Raw genomic sequence first — 26,020 nt, 5'->3', positions numbered from 1 at the left:
TCAAATATACATCCACATTATTCCATCTAATAAAATATACTATGATATATTAAGCTATTTAAGAAAATACGCTGTTCAAGAAAAAGAAAACCTCTTCACTTCATAGAATTTCGGGAAAACAGGATGCCTATAAAATAATAAAAATTAACAAAAATAATAATAATAAAAAAGAAAAGTAACGATCATAAAATCATAATTCACCACAACAGTTTACCGCATTATAAATTATGTTAAGACAAAGTGTGGGGAGCTTTTTACAAAGAATAAGTATAATAATAATCACTACACTACACAATATACAATACAACGTTTAAATAAAGGAGCTGTAAGTTTCACTTTTTTGTTTCGTGTTTTCATAATTATTGTTTTTGTTAAACTAAACATAAAGAAGGGTAAAAGAAAAATACTTTTCTGTTCTTATTTTATTATTTTTCTTTGTCTAAGTCATAAAACGACCCTTAAATTATTGTTCTCAAAAGTTTCAATAGTATACTATTCATCTTATTACAATAACATTTACTCTTTTTTTTTGAAATTGACTTTTTCTTCCCTAATATAATCCCTATTTCATTAAAACGTAAAATAACAAAACCGGGTGTCTTAAGAGTATAAAAAAATTAATTTCACTTCTATTAAAAAAAAAAATTAATTTTCTTTTACTCCAAAAAATTTTATTTTTTTTATATTGTTTTCAATAATTTAAAAAATTCCGGCTTAAAAAATAGGAATTCTTTGGTATTTTATTTCTTAAAATTAGAATTTCACAGCTTTAAAAGCTCTTCACTTAATTGTTTCAATAAGATTTAAAAGCATTGCTATTTTAACTTAAACAAACGAAAGCCCAACATTATATTAAGCCCTAATCCTAATCCAAACTAGAGGATTATACAGGAATTAATTACTAATATACCAAAATTCTTAATTGATTTTAAAAAAAAACTTCAACAATTAAGTAGTAAATTCCATAATTAAAATAAAATTTCAATAAAAAAAATTAATCAATTTTTATAAATCACCCGATTTACATTAATTTACTCCAATTCTATAATTTTAACATTTCGTATAGGCAAGTACATATATATATTACGCTATATATCTACATAAAATACAGTAGCATACTATTTACCTATCATAAAATCGCCAAGTTTTATGACCTATGATAGTCTGGGAAAAAAAATCATAAAAATTTTACAGAAACTGTATAAAAATTCTCTGTTTTGACTTACTATGTGAAGGAGAAATCATTATGTTTTTTGGACTATAAGAAGTCATAAAAAGGCTCTGAAATATTTCTATTTATTTACAATACCAAAATACCAACCATATCATTAGATTTCTTTTGAATTTTTTTATTCTTATATAATTTTTTCTTTTGCGTAATTGTTATATAGGTTATAATTGTTATATTTTTAACAATTGTGTACATAAAAAGTCCACTAAAAGAAAATCTTCTTATAAAATCAATTTTTTTTATAAGAAAATGTTGAAATCCGAGAGCGTTAAATGTTTATTACTTTATGTCCCATTAGTTTAGACATAAAGCTTATCGGAACCTTTTTTTTCTTATTTTTTATCTGTTTTTTTTTTTGTTAAGTACAATTTTTATCTATTAAATATATTGCATATATTTATATATGTGTATAGTAAAATATGTATATAGAGAAATAAATATATTAAAATACAAAAATATAATTGCAATTTTTGTGTAAAAATTTTTGCTACAATTAAAGACAAAAAAAAATATATTCGAAGATTTATTTAAACATTTATTTTTTTAAAAACGATAATATAAAAATGAAAATTATTTGTTTAATTTTTTATTTTTATACTGTGGTATGTTTACTTCAAATAAATCGTAGAAAATCTGGTAATAAAAAGCACTGGTTTATTATAAAACCAAAGGCTACAAGTATATTACATTTTATTACAATTTATTGTAAAGTATGTAAACAGTCGATTACAGAAAATATGGATCCTTCCATATTTAACAATATTATTTTATATGTGATAATATGAACATTAAGACTTAAAATCTTATTCAAACAATTTTTTAAGAAGTAATCGAATAAGAATATAGTCCGTATAATCTTCAAATACAGTATAGGGGTTAAGAGATAAATTAAGATAAATTAAATTTAACTAAATCATAAATCATTTCGACTTTTACATTCCATCAGAATAATATTGACTGACTGTGCATTTCAGGTGCAATATAATTACACATGTGTATAGGAGTTGGCACATATACTTTTATTGATTTTAATTCAGAAACAAAAAATATTAATATATGGAACTAATTAGCCATTATAATTAAGTAAATAATTATATAAAGAATTTTTTGCAATAATATGAATAAAATTAAATTACGTATTTGGACAATAAGTGCGGAAAAGGACCTCTATTGTGTTTATATAATTAAAAAAAATTAATATAGATCTTGTGCGCTTTTCAATTATATTATCATACGCAAAACACAAATTTCAATAATTAGATTTAATTATTTTAATATTAATTTATTATTCCGTTACTAAATTATTATTAGGCACTTACAAAATAAAACTCAAATAATATACTTTCACTTTAAAAATAAAATTATAATGTGGCTTCACTGTGTTTTATGTAAAGTTGGCTTATAATTTATGAATATTGTGTGTATGTATATTTCTTTTACTATATATTTATAATTACACAAAATTAACTACACTCTGTAATATCATATCTATATAAATCTATTTCTTGTAATGAACAAACGTATATACATACCTATAACATGTAAAGACATTTAAAGGATTTCTTTTCTCAGCTCATTAAAATATGGTTTTAAGCGTATACTCTTACCCGTTTCCTATGTTAATTTATTTATTTAATTTTCATTTGTATTTTTTGCTATAACTACTCCTTTGAGGACATTTCAAATTGTTAACATACGTTAATATAGCTATATATTTATGACATAGACATATATGTATAATATGTAAGTATGATAATATGGATAACGAATATTCATATAAAATAAACCTTTTTGTTTCATATCTACATGTGTATTTTTTTCACATATACATAATTAGAAATTTTTATAATTTAAAAATATTTATCTGGAATAGGAAAGTTTATATTTGTAAGTAATAATATTGATAAAATTTTAGACAAGTGACGATTTTTAATGTACAGTAATAAAAATTTTAATTATGTATATTAATTAAATACATGTATATGTATGTATGCTCTCATATAGCATAAAAAGAGGCTATAAAATTTTATGTATTTTATTATTATTCTTGAGTATAAAATAAAAAGTATTAAAAGATTTTTTAATGTAAATTATTATAATTCAGTCTAAAATATGCGCTAAAACAGATGTTAATAATTAGACTCCAACGAATTAAATTATATTTCTTTACAATACACTAAAACCACTCATAAGATCATACGTATATATTTTTTGGAGATACGCCTTAGAACGCGAAGTTCGAAAGATTTTAAATATTTAAAAAATTCAAAATTTTGTTTTTTAAATGATTTTACATACTAAAATTAAATAATTTTGTAATCGCTAAAAACAAAATTAATGCATGAAGTACCTTGCTGTAAACATCGGAACATGAAGTACCTATAATTGTACAAGGAATTCTTAAATCTGTGACTGGTATAAGTTTCTACATAAAAAACAAACAACTTAAAATGAAATTCATGATTTATTTTTAAAGTTAATAATGAGCTTTTAACAACATTCTTTGTTCTCTTTAAGGTTTTTTAAAATTATTAAACTTTTTTTTTATTTGTAGCAAATTATCTTTAATATCCTAAATCTCACAGGAATAATAGTAATGTTACACAACCAACAGCAAAAATGTTCATGCTTACACAAATTGACCAATGAAAATGTGCGTTATCATGAGAAATTATACTCCTTTGCAACTATTTATAATACTTACCCTGTTCTCTTCAAACTAATTTTAGTTTTGAAGTATGTGTTTTTCACTTTTACCAAATTAAATACTAAATCGTAAATCCTTTATCGTGTATAAACTGCTACGTTTTTCAAATGTTTTATTTTATTAAACATGTGACTGCCATTTAAACTCATAAAATAATATATAATATAAAAATTGAGTTGAATAAATTAGCATTAATTCAAAGGTCTGTAATGGAGCCAGCGCATTTCTCTTGAATAAAATATGAAAACACTTAAATTTGATTTAGAAAATCTTCACTCCTGTATAAAAAATTGCTTTTTAACAAAGTTTAAAACTTAAGTTCTGAATTTTATCCAAGACACAATCCTTAATACAATTATCGAATAAAATTTCTAATAGATGTCAGCATTTTATGTAAAAATATATTTTTATTATCTGTTGAATAATATTCTCTTTTTATTCTTCTTGGTAAAATTAAATTTTTTTTATTATTGTAAAAGAAAAAAATTATTCTTTAAAAATTCAGATATCCTTCCTGTTTCAAACTTAACAAAGGAAACGATTCTATTTTATTTTCATACAGATTTAAAGAAAAAAATCTTATGAATCTTCTTAAAAATATTAACGAATGTTACCTCTGGATTATCTTAGCGAAGACTATTGACTTCGCCATACACAAAAATAATGGTTGATGATTTTACAAACGTATTTGTTTTGAAACAATTAAATGATCCAAACTACTTTGTTTATAAATAATTAAGAAAAACAAAAGTCGTATTCAAATTAGATATTTTCAATCGATTCGTTTTCCACAAACAAATAATATGATGCGAATTCTCTCTTCATATTTGAAAATTTAGCACAGCGATCAGTATACAAACATATATTATAAGTTTCCAAACACAGATAATTCAAAATTAGTTATGCAATGGGAAATTTCGAATTAAAATCTTTATATATTTTATTATTTAAAAAAATTTATTGTTTTTAAATTAGATTTTAATAATTTACATAATATATTATATTTCTTAAAAGCTTTATTTAATTTTTGTTAAATTTTTTAGTTAAATATTAATATTTATATAGATTATATAGTAGGTAAATGATGTTCAGTTCTGTTAAATGAATTTATATTATTACTTTTAATAATCTGCTTAGCCATTTCTTGTGTTCCTGGTAACAACGGTAATGATGTATTCGAACTCTAATCATTTATATGAAAAGTTTTTCCAAAATAGAAATATAACAAAACAAAAAAAGGGATGTTGTAATATTTAAAATGTATAATGAGTGCGTGGACCTTTTACGTGAAAAAAGCACTTATAAAAGTATTAGTGGTGCATTTCAAAATTTTTTAACTTATTTTTTTTTTTCTGTTTTCTTTTTTATTTTGTGTTTCATTGTGTACTAAATATATACAACTATGTATAGATTAAAATCTGAAATTATATTCAAGTAAAATAATTCTAATTATTTAAAAAATTTCTAATGAAAAAATATTTACTCTCTAATTTTTTACTTAAAATTAATAATAACTAATTTTAAATAAAAAATGCAAATAATAAATTATATAAAAAATTTTTAGGATTGCACATTTCTTAACAATGACAAAAAATTTATTTACAAGCTAATGAACAAGAATTATTTAGAGTATGTAATTTTATTTTAATATATGCTTTCACATATAGAAATCAATTTCCCCCTAAACTATGCAATTAATTTTCTTTCACTCCATTTAGCACTTTTCATTACTTCTCATTAAAAAGTAAGTGTAAATGGAAATACCTCTGAGTACTTTTCTTTTTTACGTAAAAGGAACACCTTAAAACTTATTATATAATCTTTCTTTAACAAAATATTTATAAAATGTATGGATGCAATATATGTTAATATTTATAAACAATTTTTGTTTTTGACACCTTTGATTTGTCACGATTTTTATAATCAATTGATGTTGCGAGTGATTCTAATTCCTTTTGTCTAGCAACATAGTCCTCAAAATATGAATGTTTTAACAATTTTTCACATGTCCATCGTTTTGTTGGATCTTTATCTAAGCATTTCTAAAAAAAATCAATTAATAAAATGAACACATAAAAAAAAATTTGACCATAAGAAAATATTTACTTTTAAAAAGTCTATTGTAAGTGGATTTTGTAATGCTTTTGCGGGCATTTTATCTTCAAGCGTTTCCAAAGTAGGTGGTACTGGAAGTGTTATACCCTTTATATGAAAATAAATATTCATGCAATGAAAATTCTTAAAATTTCAAAAAAAAAATTTGTATTTATTTACTTTAAAATATTCATTTTGGCCAAATATTTGTATATGCCTTGGTAATAAATCCCCTAGTGTTTTACGAATTAAGAACAGTTGATCAACATCACTCCGACCAGGCCATAATGCTTGACCTCGTACTAATTCAGCAAAAACACAGCCAATTGCCCATACATCTACTGGTGTACCATATTGCGTATCACCGACTAATAATTCTGGTGCACGATACCAACGCGTTGCAACATAATCGGTATAATTTTCGCCCGGACCTATTTTAATAATTACAATTTTAGTTAAATGGCTGAATATTTACATACATATTATATGATCCATATACGTATTTATTCAATATGCTGAGTTTTGAAAAAACTTACTTAACATTCTTGCAAATCCAAAATCACACAATTTTACTTGTCCTTGAGCTGTTAATAGAATATTTTCAGGTTTAATATCACGATGCAAACATCCCTGTTTATGACAGTATGCAACGCCTTGCATTGTCTGATAAACAATTTGTTTTGTTAAATGATCTGGACAACCATTTGGGTATCGTTCTAACTCATGTAATACAGTGTGCTCACAAAATTCAAATACTAAATGCAATCGGCGTTTACGTCTAAAAACTTCCAGTAATGATACTAAATTTGGATGTTTTAGGTTCTGAAAAAAGAAAAACACAAAACATGTAGTGAGTTAAAGAAGAGCGTAAAAATATACGTTTGTATATGTATAAATGCAAATATAGTACGTTAACAGTAACAGTACAAAAAAATAATAAAGTTTTTCTCAGTTCAAGTGCTCAATTATGGAAGTCTGCTCCAATATAATCGACTTTCAAAGTTGAAAATACAGATAAATTACACTGGGACAGAAATCCCTAGTAGCCATTATTAACTTAAATCGATGTGACTGTCCAACCTTAATATACTTCACTAACTTAGCCTCAAGTTGTAATTAAATATTGACTAATTACAACTTCATATACAATAATAGGTATCGATTACAAGCATTTTCAAGCTTTTGACTGAAGTCACTATTTTTGAAATATGATTGAAATTCGATTAAGTTTCGCATTTGTGTAGTCGGGCTTAGAAAAAGTTCTCTCTTATAACGGTCTAGCAACTTTTCTGTTAATTTTACAAATAATCACAAACTTTATTTTAAAATTTAAGATGTTTTTACAAATTTAATATGTTTCACAATTTAGTACTTTTACAAGAATAGAACCCTCATTTGTAATTAGAATTCAAAACAAATTCTCAAAATTTAATATTAAAGCCTTATAAATTTCCCAATTTCTACAATACATACTAATAATTATTATACTTTACCTTTAATAATCGAATTTCCCTTAATGCTATTTTCCTAATTGCTGGATCCTCTTCTGATTCTACAAATCTTTTAACTGCTACTAATGCACCAGTTTCACGATCACGGCATTTATACACAATACCATAACTGCCTTCACCCAAACGACTTAACTTTTCATAACGTTCCATCTTACCACTCCCTTGAGTCCTGAAAAATCATAATCAAAAAATATAATGTAATTTTATAATTTAAGTAATAAGAAAGCTTTAGTCATATTAAAATTATTTCAAGAAGATGTTTCGTTTATTAAAATAAAAAATATAAAAGTAATTAGTACAAATTTATTAATCTACTATATTATAATTATTATGATAATAAAGTTTCACTACTCAAGCAGACTATTGTTACATAAGTAATAATTATTTAAAGTTATAATGATGACTAATTAGCTACTTTTTAATTATTAATTATATAATTAAATTAAATAAATATGTAAATTACTATTGTACCTTTTGTAAACATTCAAAAGAGCTAACATTGTAATTTTCTTCATTTCATTTAAATTTTATTTGCATACTTTTAGGTATGAAAGATTTTTTCTTTTTATTCAATTTTAAATATCACTTTTAACGCCTAATGTTAATAAAGGACTAAACTAAATAATGCGGTAGTTGTCTAACTTAATGCTTTGAATTTTGATTATACATATGTACAATAAACATACACATATATTTGTACAAACCAATATTTTCATAGCAATTGTATAAACTCTTATGTACTGGCTATGATTTACATAATATAAAAATATGCAAATAATTGAAATGAATTGTGAAAAAAAAGCAAAGCAAAAAAAAAGTTTTTCTATTTTTGGTCAAAAATTACAGGGCGATTGTGTTTTGTTTTTTCTTTTCTTTTTTCTCTTTTATTTTTTACAGGTTCTGATGATGGTTTACAGTTTGTATATTTTTATTTTTATTCTTATATTTGAACTGTTTATTGTACCTACAAATTAATAGGTATTCATTGTACACAGGGTGCCAAAAATAATCCTAAATCACAAAAATTTAAATAAAATAGAGAAAAATTTTACTTTTTTTCGAAAAATTTATTTGTAAATTATAAATGTACATATGAAGCTTATTTTATGTGACACAAGTAATATTTATATTTAGATGGAGAATAAACGAAATTGTATTTTAGACGGAGAATAATTTCGGAGACGGAGATTTTTTATATATTATCTGAACAGTTCTTATTTATAGACTCAGTGAACAAAAACAAGACACCCTGACATTGAAATTATAAGAAATACGATATTTTAATACACAATTCAGCTCATGAGAAATAAATACTCAATGAGTAATAAATACTCAATTGAAAAGATGTTCAATTCAAATATTTTCAAATCCGCATAATAAATAAATAAGAAAACATCCACTTAGGTTTTCTTATAATAAAAAAAATGTGAACTTAACATAATTTACAAAAGTATGAATGATTTCAATAAATTTTTTTAAAATTAATATTTTTTTAATAAATTACAAATATAACAAATCTATAGTTAAATACCGCATGTGAAATTTCAAAATTTTACCATCTTTGGTACCTATGTAACGTATTAAAAACGCATACCCTGTATATTACTTTGTTTTAATTAAAATAATTTTTTTTAATGTATATAACTAGAAACATACACGTGAAATTTCTTACCTTCTTTGCAACTTTCTAAAAAACAACATAAAACTTAAAGTCCAAAACGATAGCAATTTAAAAAAATTTTTTTATACAAGTATAAAATACAGTTTTTTTTTTATATTCTATTTTATTTTAAATCCATTAAATGAATTTTTTAAATAATTTTTTCGATTTTTTACACCAATTTTTATTGGAGGTGATTTTGTTGAAGGTCATTTTCTGTTTATATATACATAAAAGTCAATTATAATTTGTACATATGTTGTTCTTTTATATATCGTAAATTATTGCGTTTAATAAATATTTATTAATATATAATATACATATATATACATATATAAATATATATATAATATAAGTTAAATATTGACCACAATTAAATAGAATTTTAGTATAATAACAAATGCCGACATTTTTCCCATTATTTTAGATTTACATACATATACACATAAAAAATGTTAAAAGTATTAAATCACAAAATGATGTTTGATTTTTATTTTTTATTTTTTTATATTTTGTTTAAAGGAACTCACGAATTCAAAATATTTAGATTTAACAAAAATTATATTGAACGCAAAAATTTTAGTTTTGTGCTCCAAAAATATAGAAAACGAAGGTGCAATGTGATTAATAATTCGGGAAATTATAATATTTAATTTGAACATGTAATTTGACACTCAATTACATTCAATATAGCGGCATGCAAATATACGTAAAAAACATGAGCTATCTTTTTTTTTGGAAAAAGCTTACTTGCGCAGCTTAATTCGGTTAAAACTGAATCATATTGTTAATTATGGCGTTTAACTTTTGAAACTTTATCAGTGTACAATGTTGTTAATATTTATTTTAAAGGGGCATGACACTTTTAAGAGAGTGTCATGCCCCTTTAAAATAAATAAGATATTTTTTTAGAAAATATAAACTCTGGAACTCTTGATAAATTCAATTTATAGGCTGATTTTTAAAACTTTTCCCCTGCAGAAAACCATTTCATTAATAAATAATGGTCATCTATACGATTTTCTATTTTTTCCCATGTACATATAAATAGCAAAATATTCCAATAATAAATTCTTCCCTGAGAGTTTTAAACTTGTAATATACATTCAAAATAAACCACTATATTTTCTATGTATAAATGATTACCTCAGAAATTGTTCAAAAGTTAAAATTGATTTACTGATTTTTTTCTAAAAATTTATTTGTTAACACGCTATAATAGAGAACCGCTTAAATCGTCAGGAACTAATTTACATAAAAAACTGATTTGTAAGGAAGTTTCCTTTTGCAGTCCTTCAACATTTCCAAAAAGTAAAAATGTATGTATATACTAATTTTTTTTCACTAAAATGAAAACAAAAAAAAAGCTAATTTTTTTCTTCGTTTTTCGTAAAGAAAAAATAATAGTTTATACAATACAATAATACAAATTTTTGTTATGTATATTAAAAAAAAGTTGCAAACGGCAGTGAATAATTGCTCTTTAGTTGCATTAAATACCATTCTAAATATGGTTTTTACAAATCTTTCACTACTACTGACCACAACACCCGGGTTATTTTTATACGTCCATAAATATACCTCCATACGTATACAATATATACATACATATTGAACAAATTTCGTTTTAAGTGAAAATGTACACGCTCATATTGTCATATGTTTTATATACTGGTATATGTATCTTAATTAATATTACCCTGAAATTCATTTGGATTACCACTATATTCGAAGGGTATACTAAATTTGCCTTACCGTTTGTAACGCTAAGAAAAAACGGTCTGAGATGTAGACTCAAGTGTATGTTTTTGATCAACGTCGAATTCTGAGTCGATTTGGCTTTGCCTGTCCGTTACTCAAAAATTATTGGAATTATAATATAGAAATCTTGTGAAAACAAGTGTGTTTTGTTAGGGCTGTTATGTGTGATAAAAATCATTGAAATTTCTTGACTCGCTGTGGTAGAAGCCATACAACTTAAATAGTAGTTCGATAGAAAATATAGAAAACACAGTACTGAAATTTTGCATAAATTAATATGGTAATATAGCAACTTCAAATCGTAATCTTTTCCATAGTCAGCTGGTATACTTTTTCGCATATAGGATACAAATTCGTACGGGTATCACAGAGTTTATGCGGTCAACTCTATTTTTTTCGTTCAATTTAAAATTTTTCAATTTAAAATATATTTTGATTTTTTTCATAATTCCCCTCCTTTTAAATAACAATGAGAAAAGTCTGTTTCGATTGATTTCTCAAATGACTTAAAACATAAAAAGCCAACTCTATATACCTATTTTTTTAAAAACTCTAAGTTGCTCTCTTTTTACACGACGGGCCAAATAATATATTCAAATTAAAATCGCGAGTACGTATACATATTTCAATGTTCAATATTTTGGTTGCTCTTTAATTAGCATAAAAATTTCAAGACACGGTTTTGGAAAACTATGCATGACAAATTTTAAGTTAATTTTTGGCTTTAGATTATTTATACAATAATCATGATAGAGTACCTAAAATTTTACTAATATAATATAAAATCTTTAATAATAAATTAATTGGTAAATATTATTTTATATTTTATTTTATATTTTGTCCCTAATCTCAAGGGAAAAAAAATACAATAAAGCGAATAATCTACACAGTTAAAGCTTTCGATACGGATATCTAATTGCCGGAAATACTTCATCATTAGATTTCTACGCATTAAAAGAAAAATGAACTTTGACCCAAATTGGTGAAAATGAAATTTTATTTTTTACTTTAAAGTTTTATTGTTAAAGCAATCAAGGATAATGAAAGGTTATTTTTAATAACTCATATAAAATTAAATTTAGCATTGTTTTGTGGTTAAACTACTACTATTACTTTTTAACCATTAATACTAATTTAAAACGATATTTAAATAACCCATAATAAATGGGAATTTTTTGAAATATTAAGAGGATAATTTTATGATACGCGTTTGTTTTTTAATAAAAATTATTATCATATTCAAATACATAAATTTTCTTATGCGGGAATTCCAAAATCATAAAATAGTAAAATAAAAATATTTTGAATTTATTATTTTACAAGATAATAAAATGAAACTCACGTGCCTCTTAATAATTTTAAAGTCCTTGAACATTTATTATAAAAATCAATAATAAATTAATGTCATTTAATTTAAAAATAATTATAATATCAGAGAACTACATACATACATACAAAAATTGTAGACGAAACATTGCATGAAAAAAATTTTTTCATATAAAAAATATTAATATTTTCTTTTGTGTATTATTAATAGTATTCGGTTATAACATTTAATCATACCTACAAAATAAATGTTATATTATAAAAGAAAAAAATTCTAAATTAATTCTTTATTTAATAAAAAAAGAAAAAAGCAAAATTGATTTTTACTTCCCTGTACTTCTACTATTAAATAATATGGAGGTCATTGACAGTAGTATTTGAATGTTTGTATAAATTTTTTTATAAACGAATATTTTATTTTAAATAAATTTATTATTAGTAAGAAATTTGAGTTAAAGAGACTACGAATATAAAATTCAATAAAATTTTTATGAACTTATTGAAACTAATAGACAAAATTTTACAAATTACATTTCGTATATCTTTATACAAATAATATGTTTTCCGCTACATATAAATGATTGTAAAATTTACTTATATTTGATTGAAAGTTATTTCCGGAAAAGACATCAGTTTCCATCACAAATTATAGTTTGAGCAGAAGAAATTTCAATAAATTAAGTGAAATATAAACGCGCTAAGTCTTCTATTAGATATTTATTATCTAATTATAAGACATTGTACTATGTAATATAATAGCACAATATAATTTAATTCAATTTACTACCAGAATTTGTAATTTGTTAATTATATTCTACTTGTTTGATTAATTTTATATTATTAAAAACAACCTATATATATACATACGTTAGTTTAATATGCTTGTGTGCTTTTTTAACATTAAGTGTAATGAACTATATTACAATTAAAATGTGCAATGTGTTTTTACTAAATAACATATACATGATTAGTAAATATTTAAATCTAATAATATTATATAATATTATATAAAATATTTAAAAAAAATAATTAAAATAGAATTACCTACTTTTCAATTTTTATAATATTTGAGATTCCAAATTATTAATAATTTTAAATATAAAATTAACTTAGTCATGCAATAATAATTATTATTATAAAATGATTAGTAAATTGGCTTTATAATAGGATTAACAAATTTTTTTTAGTATGTTAATTACTACCTGTTCCACCGACAAGAATCTGCTCGTAAATTCTTTGGAAAAAGCAAATCTATTTTTCTGTCTGTCATCACTTTCTTTCTTTCTTCTTCTTTGCATACTTTTGCGCTAAAAAAAAAATCAAAATACAAAAAAAAAAAAAAAAATAACAAGACTATTTTAACATAATTAAATATTTTCGTTTTTCAAATAAATTTTTCAAAAATGTATAACTATCATATACATTTATCTTATACACATTGCAATCGAACTCACAACAATGTAAAACACTTCATTGTTTGTAAGATAGGTTAACGAAATGGTAAATTTATCTATTAAAACATTTTGTTATTTTAAGCAAGAGAAAATTAATTACTTTCAAATCTATATTAAAACATTCATGTTGCAATTAAGACAATAAAAAGCCTTAAATCTTGTATTTTAGCCTTTAAATACTTTTTAGAACAAATTTAATTCTCCCTACTTAATAGGAAATTAATTCTTTAAAATTAATTCTGGGCTCTAGCCAGGTCGGTTTCCAGAAGTTTTCGGAAAAAGTTATAAGGCCATTTAAAACTTTTTTAGACATTGATAAAATTGTATGACTATTTTATTAAAGTATTTATAAAACATGATAAAAAGGATAAGAGGGGAACGAGGGGTGTGAGCTAATATGTAGTAAGTTCTATCAAGCTCCATTTGGTCTTAGTTTCTGTAGCTCATTTTAAAATCTTATTTCTGCAACAGGAATTTATATATTAGCTCATTTAATTTATATTCGTACAATTATGAACACTAACCAACTTATAGAATATCAGTATTTTCATCTGAATATTTTATTATTATGGATAAATTGTAATTTGAAATCTCACTGACGATTTTTATTTTGAAGCAACATCACTTATTTTGCATGCCTTAATATTTACAATGAAAATTAATGTTTCTGCAATTTTTTTTATTTGCAAATTGATCTCATCAATAAAATGAATATCAAATTACAGCAATTTTAATGAGCGGATGTTGTGAGTATTCGCAACTATTCTCTCTTATACAATTCATTTTTATTTTACAGTGGAATTTCTCCACCATATTAAATAAAATTATAGCCAATTAAAAGACAAATTGCGAATACTATAGTAATGTATTGATTGGAGTTATAATGATGATAGTGAAACTTAATAATTCAATATTGTATTTGAAATGCATAAATGAAGAATGAATGATTGAAATTACACAAAAATAAGTTAAAAATGTTTAAGCGATACATAATAAAGCATAACAATATCTTTTACAGTTTTAACAACTAACTAACTTAATCTATATGTTATAATAAATTAAGACAATATAGAGGAAGGACATTTAATTTTTTTTTAAATTTTATTTAATTATTTTGTTATTATTAATTTAATTCTACTTGAAATGGAAATAGGTCATAAATTATACAATTTACTGTATAACTCAATATTACGAGTATAATTTCATTGATTTTATTGATTATCTTTATAAACTTAACTATATACATACATACTTTTAAAACTAAAAACTTTATAAAAGTGAAATCACCATAATTATGATAAATTCTTGAATAGGATTCGAAGCACCTAGCTAACTTTGATTTAGGGTTTAAAGTATTTCTTGTTAAAGTATACAAATTTTAATATACAAATCAAACGAAAATATCAAAACACATATATGCATACATATATAAATTGAGTAAATTAAAAAAACTGTAATCACAGAATTCATCTAAGAAATCACAAAATTTTTGCTTCATGATTCCTTAAAGAAAAATATTTTAAAAGAAATTCTTTGTTTTTTATCAAATACTAAAAAAACTATTGTTTCCAAGGATATTAAAATAAACGATACCAAAATAATATGCCATACACCATATAAATGGAAAATATACAAGAAAACCGAAATTTTTCATATGTAACAGTTATCAAACAGGTGTATTACATTTTTAACTGTTAAATGAAAAAGACATAATTTACTGTTACTTTTACGTTTCTAGGAATTATTTCTTTTTATATACATATGTACATAAATACATACATAATTATTAATTGATTATTGAATGTTCAAATAATTTTCGAAATTATGCACGTCAATAAACAATTACCTACAGTACACCCATACATACATATATATGAACATAATAATATAAAATTTTACTATAATAATATTCATACATTTCTATGTATGTATATATGTATATATTCAAATTTAAATTATTTTAATCCAATGAACCTTGAGCACATATAACGTAGTATTATAACATATTAGATATAATATTTAAAATACGTATACATTATACATATTGCTTATATACATACATATAAACCTAATGCACACATGTAATTTATAAACAACAAACATTATAAATTTTCAAAGTATAACAATAATTATTGTTATAATATAGTGTAAATAATTATTTTTGTTATAATATAGTGTATATGTAGGTGTTTTTATATAGAGGAATATATGTAACACTGTAACATATTGAATATAACCTTGATATGATCATGAATTTTTTTGTTATAATATCAAATATTTTTTTTAATATCACACTATTATGAATTTATCCCAAAAAGGTAAATTTCTTCTATATTATTTTTCTACAACCTTAAGTAATTTAAATATTTATATTTTTTCAAATATTAAAAAATATATATACATTATTGTATGTATGCACGAATAATTTATACACAAATCGTTCTTTTTTTTAATCAAATACCAATTATTAAACATAAAAGATCAAAATTTAAAATACGATAAGAATAAATCCTTGTGGTTCCATGTTGACCGTGTTCAAATACTTAAAAAAATATTTAAGAATTTTCTAATATTTTAATTTTTTTTTTAAGATTTATTCACATGCTTTTAATGTTATAAAATAATACAAAAGAATATAATAAATTTTTTTACATACTGGCTCTTAAGATGACCCTTTAAAAACTAAAGCTTAATACGGAAATATAATGTTAATATTTACCTGTAAATTGCGTTAATTGAGATATTTTTGTTTAGTTATATATATATAATATTATGTTGATCGATTGAATTCGAAAATTTTTATAGTAAATAATTGATTAAAAATCAATTTTCTTTTATTGTATTAAAAAAAATTTACTTATAATTTTTATTTGTATTGAAAATAAGGAAAACGAAAAAACAATTAATTGGACAAAAAAAGTACCTACAATATAAATGCATAAAATGAGCCGCTATATGAGAAAAAAAAAAAAACGTATTTTTTTGTTTTTTGTAACAACCGCACCACTAATTATACTTATTTAGAAGTAAGTATACTGTGAGAACTAATACGGCCAGTTAAAGGATACTATATAAATTACTACTTTCTTATTTTTTTTGCTTATAAATGTTCAATGTATATGTGACATTTTATAAGTAGCAATACAGTAATATCAAAAGAAATTTTAATGTAGGTATGTAAGTATAGCTTTTCTATATAATATGCATTACAATATTTTTATTACGTGTAACGTTAATGTAAATAAGTATATATTATGTACATACTTCAATATTATTGTACTTTTCTTTGTATATGTTTTGTTTCATCGGATCGATAGTAAAGTTTTTTTCTTCACTTTACACAACTTAATGCTTTTTTAAATTTATATTTTGACCAAATGTTAGGGTGGGAAAATTAGAAAATTAATAATTTTTAAAAAAATATGTACATATTTATAATTTCTAAGCATAGTTTAATGGAATAATAAAATTTTTATTCAAGAATTTCAATTTCAATTAATACAAGAATTTCAAATTATTATAACTTTCTTTTAAAATATATAAGTAGATGTCGTGTCTTAAGCGTTGAAAATGCGTTCTTGATGTGAGCATTATAGGCAATTTCAAACAAGAAAGAAATTATTGACAAAATGAATATGGAAAATTATTGCAACAATTCTTTTCAAAAAATAAATCTATAAAAAATACATTTGCAAATAAAATGAAATTTACCATTCTACTATGCCCAGGAATTTTTCAACCTAAACCTAGCTTTTTAATAAAATTTTTATTTATTTGTATTTCAAAATCAAGCAAGTTTCTCTAATAAAAATTAGTTTCCATATCTAAAACTAAGCTTATTTTTTGGTCTATTAAAATCTCATTTTGCAAAAAATTTCTACAATCGAACTTGAAAAATACTTAACATAGTAATATAAATGCCGTAATTATACAATAAAATAAAAGTTCTTTCACACCTTTCATATTACATTTTATTAAATTACATATAAATTTAATGTTAATTATATGTATTTGTAATTTTTTAGTATTTTTGCTTTAAATACTTAATTTTTCCATTTATATGAACTGAGAAAATGTGTAACAAAAAAAAATTAGTTCGCGTTGATTTTCTTTAGCATTTACTTTGGTTCCAAATATTCAAATAATATTGATTTGATTTTTCCAAACTAAATCAAATCAATATTTTGAATATTTTTTTTTAAATTTATGAATTCCATTCTGATTCAATTTAATTTCTTTTTAATTTTTATTTAAAAAGTATCTAAAAATAAAATATAAAGTTAATTACACATAATCATAAGAATATGTATGTATGTATATAAATTATCCGGTTTAATACTTTTTAAATCAAAACTAACGGAATAAAAGGTAAAATTTTATAAGTTTTAGATACTTACTTAAATTTAAACCCACTAATTATTTAAATTTAATTTTAAATTCCAAGGTTTTTTCTACTTCCTTATTTTCCAATTTAAAATATTTTTCTTTTCTAACTATATACTTATGTATATATATAAGAGTATTATTCAAGGTCTATATAATAATATTTATCTACCAACTAGCGAAACTTCTTTGAAACTCTCACCAAAGTGAACTGCGTAAAAAATATTTATTTTTAGTAAAAAAGAGAATTTGCTATTTTTAGACATTATTTTTTTTAACGTAATCTTTTTTTTTGTTACTTCCCTTTTTCGCTTTTGTTTATTCCTTATTCTTCTTTTAAATAAATAAAACTACACGTATGTATGTAACTTGAATACATTAAAACGTCATAAAAGAAAGACGTTCTTCTAAAATGACATTTTGTTCATTTTTATCCAACATGTGTATTTATATTAATTTGTTTATACATAGTCAAAGCTCATTTAATGACATTTAAGAAACCAAAAATTTCTCAAAAAACAATGTTGGCATTATTTTTTAAACGAATTGTTTAATAAAAAGTCAAAGAATGACAAATACGAATTATTGATTTACAAGAAAAAATTTTTCTAAATTTTTAAAAAGATCGTTTTATTTTAATTAATTTGAGAATAATTTCTACAATCAATTTAACATTACAAAATCTTAATTTATTGTTTATATATGTATATATTATATAAATACTTAATATTTCTTGGCATATTGGTTACAGTAATTGACTACAAACAGTTCAGCAATTATACGTATACATTCATTTATAATCTGAATTGTGTTTTTGATTGTTATATGCTGAAATTTTCAATATTAATTTTTTAGCAAAAAAATATTAAATGTCCACCCTAAAAATAACAGACTTTTTACAAGTGTAAGTACATAAATTTAAGAAAAAATTAATGAAAGGAAAAAAATTAGAAAATAGCCACATATGTACGTATGTATGTACATTTTACATTATAAATATAAATATACATATAATATTTATGTATATATTATTTTAAATATTTATAAATATGTAAAAAATACTTGTTGTATATAATATTTTAAACAAATTCTGAATTAACTAATATTTTTACATTAACTTACCCTCTGGGTAATAAGGGAAGATGATTACCAAACAACCATAACCGTTTTTCACCAAACCATTCGTCCATATATAATGCCGAATGGTAATAATATTGATGACCAGCTTTTAATGCAATATAAAACAAAAAAAAAAAGCAAAAAATCAAAAAATAAAACTGTAAAAGCTATTTGTTTTTTCTTATTTTCAAAATAATGTTTTTGCTTTTAGTACACACAAAAGTCCGTTTTTCTTTCCCTTTCCAAAATATTTTTTTTCCTTTTCTATTTGTGAAGAATAATTTTATTATTTAGTAATATTTTTTATACAATTTTCATTTTCCACTATGGTAAAATTTTTATGAATGTATTAAAATGACCTCTGTCCTTTTCATTACATGTAAAATAATAGTTATTTTTAACACCATGATATTGTAAAAATTGTCGCACACACTTAAACATTTTTACTTTTAAATATTTATAACTGTAAATATACAAAAGTAAATTTGTATTTATTTACAATGTATGCATTTATTTGTGTTTTTTTTTAATTATTTTAAAATATTAATAATTTTAATAATTTTTACTTAATTATTTTTCAAGTAATAATAGTTTTAGGATTATTACGTAGTTAAATTCAATTGTGTAATGAACTAAAAAAGAAATACTTGGAATTGAAATACAAAACATATGAGGGGGTCGAGAAAATTCATTTTATTTTCTTTATTACAACTCCTTTTTGTTTTATATTTTGTTTTTAGCTCTTTATTTTATTCTAGAATTGAAAATAAAAGTGAAAAAGCAAGCAAATAGAGAAAAAAAAAGAAATTTCAAAATATTGAGTTATAAATGTCATCTAAAGGGTTACAGATTAAAAATACAAATGATTTATAATATAAAACCACTTACTATTGTAATACAAGTACAATAACGTTGAAGTAAAATGAAACGAAAAAAAATTAATAAAATATTTTAAAATATTTTTAATTAAGAAGAAATTTATTTTTCAATTTACTTAATTATAAAATGTAAATGAGTATGATTTCAAAAATATTTCAAGCTCAATAAGAACTACCAAACGAGGATCAAATTTAAAAAAAGAATTCATTTCGACTCAAAGTAGATTGAAATATTTATGTCAATTTCATTTATTATTGATTTTGTTTTATTTTAAAATGTTTTACCATCTAAAATATAAACGAAACTTCTAATCCATGATATTTCACAAAATAATATTTATTTAATATACAAACATATTTAAAATAAAAATATACATAAGAACTAAATTAAATGGAATTATAAATATTTTTTGCTAGATTTGTGTACGTGTGGTTGCCCTAGGTGAATTTCTAGTATTGTTTGCATAAAAATATAAACAAGTGATATTAAACCAAGTAATACGTACTAGTATCTATATGCGTATGTATTGTATTGAGTCATACAACGAAAATAACAAAATAAATTCATAACTTTTGAACATTTATACTTTTATTGTAACCACACAATAACAGTTAAACGTCATCATGATATATTAACATGTGTATATGTATACGTATGTATATTGTAGTACAGAAAAAATAAGAAATATATACATTTTCCTTTTTACTTCTTATTTTTTTCTAGAAGGTTTACAATCCAAAATTTTTAGTGTATTTCAAGGATTTGAGCAAAAACAAAACCTCCTCAACATAGACATGAATTAATATAACTATAGGTAGAACCTTCAAATGAAAAATAGTTTCCAAAATAAAAATAAAACAAAATTTGATTAGAAAATTATGGTTAATATTTTATAAAGACTTAAAAATTGTAACGTTCAAAATTGGTAGATATGTAGTTGCAATAAATGTACTCAAAGAATATTTTACCAAAACATACATTCGTACATACATATACTCGTACTTATTCTAACATATGAAAGTAAAGTAAAAGTTAGACAGTTTGACGGGATTTTTATGTAAGTTTAAATTTATGATGTCCTCGAAAGAAATCAGAAAATTGAACTCATATTAAATAAATTGGAATTTAATAAATCAATATAGAGTTCTGTAATTCTCAACAATTTTATAATAATGAAAATAGTTTATTTTAAACGACAAAATAGATTGATATTTATTCTACGTTAATGTTTGATGTATTTATTAAGAAATTTTTTGTAATTTTCTCATTTTATTATTAATTTACTCATTTTGTTATTAATTTACTTGTGTACATATATAATCGTGAAAGGCTACAACATTTCAAAATCAAATAATAGTTAGTATAATACTCAAAAGTAGGTATTTATATATTTATTATGTAGTATAAATTAGAAAGTAAAGTAAGTTATACTTGTTCAATAATAAAATAAAAAATCCCAAATCCAGACTTACGAATTTTCTTGATTAAATTAAATAATAAATAATCTTTAAATACTTTTACTTTGAATATTTTTCACATATATCCTAGAGTAATAAGGAATAAATGTAATTAATATTCATGCACATGTACTTTTATTTTCGTTTATTTTTTCTAAAAATATTTTTGTGTCATTATAATATTTTTGTTAATAAAACAAAATTATTTTTCTTATATTATTTTTAAGTTCTTGATATGCTTTTTTTACAAATGAATACAAAAAAGTATAGACAAAAAAAAACTTCCAAAAAAAAAAAAAAAGAAATATTTTAAGTATGTACGCTACAAATTTCATTGTAGAATTTTCTTTCTTTCGTAGATCATAGTTTTCTTATAAAAATACCTGGCCAGTGAGCTGAATAAATAACATACATATATTGTTTTTTAAATTTCAGGGTTTTAAAAATTAAATTGTAATTTTAACTATAAGTAAAAGATCTCAATATCGACCTTTTAACAGGTCCTGACAGCTTTGTATAAAAGTGCATACCTAATGAGCTGTGCAGTATAACTATTCTGAAAATTGACTTACATTTTGAAGTTTACAATCTATAATTTCAACTTTTAATCCAAATTTATAGCTCCCAATTTTCTGCAGGACGTAGTAGCTAATGAACATAGTTTTTCTAGGAACACCATCTCAAAAATCCTGTCGAAACTTTAACCGAAAAATAGGTAAATACAAATTATAAATACTTTTACAAAAATTTACAGATGTACATTAAAAACTAATATACGGAACTGCTGATCATAGTCTACAGTATGGAAGTTGTATAGATAATGAAGTTTTGTTATACATACTATTTATTATGTACCGTAATTATAACGTCAATAACCTCTCATATTTACATACAAAATATCTACTACGTAGAAATTCTGTCTTTAGTTTGAAATCGTCACAATAACTTTTTTAAGCATCTACATATAACAAAAATAAATTTAGAATTACAATAAACATATGTCACGTAATAAAAGCAAATGAATATATACATATTAAGTTTTTTTTTAATATTTATGCTAATAATACAATAAGGAAGAAGAATATTATTTTAATAATATTATAACAACTGCTTTATAATAATTTATACTTGTTACATATTTCGCAAAACACACGTATTTACATACTTACATATGCAAAACATTCTGTGGTTATAAATGAAAATGAAACTTTTCAATTTTATCTCGAAATTCGAATTTTCTATACCAAGTAGATATTTAAACTGTAGTAGAATTCCCTCCGGTCTGTATTATGTTAAAATGTAGGTACTGGTAGTGTAAATACTTTGGTAATGTATAGGTATCCCAATTCGTTTCGAAATCTTGAATAAATAGTGTTGACTATTTTATAAAAACTATAATTAAGCTTCAAACTCAATTTGACAAACAAATTGTGCCTTTTTAAAAATTAATTTATTTTTTAAAATTTAACCTTTATTCTCACTTATTTACTTTTTGACAGTGATATTCAATGTATAGAGAAATTTGAAACTTAAACTTAATTGACTTACAAGGTTTTTCGCTAAAACCACAGATATTTATAATAGTATTTTATTTATAATAAAATAGAACATGTTTTTAACAATATATATATAATAAGAAAAGAAAACATTGTTCTTGTCACGAAATTTCAATTTTTGTCTTTACAGTACTAAAAACCAAAATTTTTCTTTAAAAAAATATTAAAAATGGTGACATAGAAAATTGTTTTTTTTTTTTTCTCTTTTCATTAAAATATTTTTATTTGCGGTAGGTTGATTAAACTCAAAATATATTGCACGTTTTGTACACACATGTAAACTTTCTTTTTTTTTTTTTCAAGAAAATCGATTCATCATACATTTTTAAAAGTTCTTAGAACACTATTGAATGTGCAGTAAATTTTCTTCTACTTCTTATAATTACTTATCGTAGTAAGATATTAGTAAGTTGCAAAAAATATAAATATGATAAAAACGTTGAGCCTTTTGGTTAAATTAAAAAAACAACTAATGTTTCTTTGTGCCTTTATAAAATTTAACCCTTAAATCAATAAATTCATCATCTCTTCGTTGCCAGTCTGTTTCTTTCTAAGATTCTTTAACAATCTTAGTGAACACATTTTATCTCTACAGAATAAAATTTATACATATCCGACATCTAGAAGTTATAGCTTTGGAGCTGTAGTTCGAAAACGCCCCCTTCCTTTCCTTAACTATAAGATTTTTTGCTGAAAATTGATCAAAGAGTACTCCCTCAAATTATTTGTAACCTTATGTAAACCTTATGTGTATATACATACATATATGCATGTTTTTAAAATTTTACAAACCATAGGTTTAATTGAATACTTTTTCAATTACACTATTCTTCGACTTTTGTCCTATAAATTAAAGTTTAAATTTTATAAAGAAAAAAAATTATTTGCTTTTTATGTTTCAATTACTTGACTATTTTTTATTATCTTTGTATATAACATATATCAAAAAAAAAAAATTCAAAATAAAAAATAATTTCAAAGTAAATTAGGAAAATTATTGAAATATAAATATACATTACATATGCAACGTAATTTTGATTAAAAATATTGCTATAAAAAACATAAATTACGTCACATACTGTAATTTGCAAATAATTAATATACAGTATATACATACATGCACATTTATGTATGTATGTGCATATCCTTATTTTTAATTATTTCTAATATGAAAATAAAATAAAACACATATAAAGCAGCAAAATATTTGATCGATAATTATTTAAATTTTTTATAATATTATAAATTATAATTATCAAAAATTTAAAAAAAAAACTTTACAAACACAAATTTCGTTTATTGAGACCTTTAGTATATGGTTAAAGGAATAAATAAACATCAAAGTTTCAATATAAAATATAAATTTTAAAATATGAGCATTTAATTAATATATATAATTTTGCTTTAAGCGAATTCTATTAAATACAATTTTAACTATATATATATATATATATAATATAAAAGTTTTATTAAAATACAATGAATATGCATTTACATAGATATAAAAATTATGATATAAGGAGGCAGTTGGTTATATGAATACGAGTATTTAATTTTCTCAATTATTAAGTACATTAAATTAATTTTTATAAAATATTTAATTTTATAAATAATTGATTGTGTATAACATGGAACGCGTAGCAAATATATAATTATGATTATTATGTAAGTCAGTTTATGCAGATTATTATACAATAAAATATATAATTATTCTAAATTTAAATAAAAAATTAATTCTAATATTTTTTAAATTTATTTTTACCTAAGTGTAGTACTTTTTTTCGAAATTGCTTAAAATAATCTACATAATTATTTACAGAAAATACAAATGAGCGGTTTTTTAGAAGTCAAATCAAATGTTTATTTGACATTGGTTGCGTACATACTATTTTTCTTAATTTTTGTTAATTTTCATACATTATAACTTAAATTTTGAATTTAAGGCCTTTTTTCAATTTAAAAATATTATATACAATATTGTATTAAATATTATTTTAAAAAGTTTTGATTTAAATTTAATAAATAAATGATTTTATATTAATTTTTTTACCAATATAATATAATAACATTAAAATGTAATATAAATGTGTTTTAAAATTTTGTATACAATAAAAATTTCATTCAATTTTGGAAATTATTTTAAGCAAAGTATAATAAGACATAAAAATTAATGTGAGATATTGTAGTAAATCGACATTAATAATTTGCAACGGTAATTAATTCACAAAATTTCGAATTTTGTATTTGCACATATTTACCAAAAAAATTTTAATAATTTTTTAATACAAAATATTAAATAACTTGGATATTTTTCTTTTTTATATTCAAAGTTAATTATTTTTACAGAAAAATTCAAAATTCTTTTTCATTATGATGTAAAAGCCACCATTGATTACATTTAAAAATATCCTCTATAATTTACTATAAACAATTGACTAAAAAGGATTTATATACGTAGTCAAATTGATAATTATTAAATTCAATGGAAACTGATAAATCTTAAATTGAAATTTTAAAAATTTATGTATGATCTGTATGAATTCATTAAGTTGCTTTATTAACCGTAATTCCACATCTTTATCCCTAAATTCAATTTTAAATTTTTGCTTTAATTAATTTTCATATCTTATTGTTAAGAGTATTAATTTCTAATTATATATTAGAATTTTTACTTACTTTTAATTTTTACTTAGTTTAATTAAAATGTATCAAGTAATAAAAAAAAATTGTATAAAAATTATAAAATTTTATAAATAAATAAAATTAAATGTTTTTCTTTGTTTTTAATTTATCCTTCTTTCATTTTTTAATACTCTTTCCCTTTTTTTAATATTACGGATAATTTGTCATTGTTACAGTAATTCACATTTAAATCGGCACTA

At 22.0% G+C, this 26,020-nt stretch overlaps 1 protein-coding gene across 7 annotated transcripts; it reads right to left on the bottom strand.

Annotated features, from left to right (window-relative positions):
• Window positions 1-4,957: 4,957 nt before the first annotated feature.
• LOC129610619 (cyclin-dependent kinase-like 4) lies at window positions 4,958-19,317 on the bottom strand. 7 transcript variants are annotated; one of them, XM_055523232.1, is made up of 8 exons: window positions 16,668-16,776; window positions 13,493-13,597; window positions 7,526-7,712; window positions 6,569-6,854; window positions 6,213-6,463; window positions 6,045-6,140; window positions 5,837-5,980; window positions 4,958-5,121 (listed from the first exon to the last, which is right to left on the bottom strand). In XM_055523232.1, exons 1-8 carry the CDS (start codon window positions 16,682-16,684, stop codon window positions 5,005-5,007), a joined length of 1,203 nt encoding a protein of 400 aa, XP_055379207.1. In that variant the 5' UTR covers window positions 16,685-16,776; the 3' UTR covers window positions 4,958-5,004. The 7 variants fall into 7 exon arrangements, with proteins under 7 accessions (XP_055379207.1, XP_055379209.1, XP_055379210.1 ...); XM_055523234.1 differs by lacking the exon at window positions 16,668-16,776 and adding an exon at window positions 16,464-16,509; XM_055523235.1 differs by lacking the exons at window positions 13,493-13,597; window positions 16,668-16,776 and adding an exon at window positions 19,250-19,317.
• Between the last annotated feature and the right edge of the window lie 6,703 nt (window positions 19,318-26,020).

This window comes from Condylostylus longicornis, unplaced genomic scaffold (genome assembly GCF_029603195.1).
Source record: "Condylostylus longicornis isolate FDR11 unplaced genomic scaffold, ASM2960319v2 ptg000045l, whole genome shotgun sequence".
Taxonomy (NCBI): Eukaryota; Metazoa; Arthropoda; class Insecta; order Diptera; family Dolichopodidae; genus Condylostylus; species Condylostylus longicornis.
This window is presented reverse-complemented; position numbering and strand designations above follow the sequence as displayed.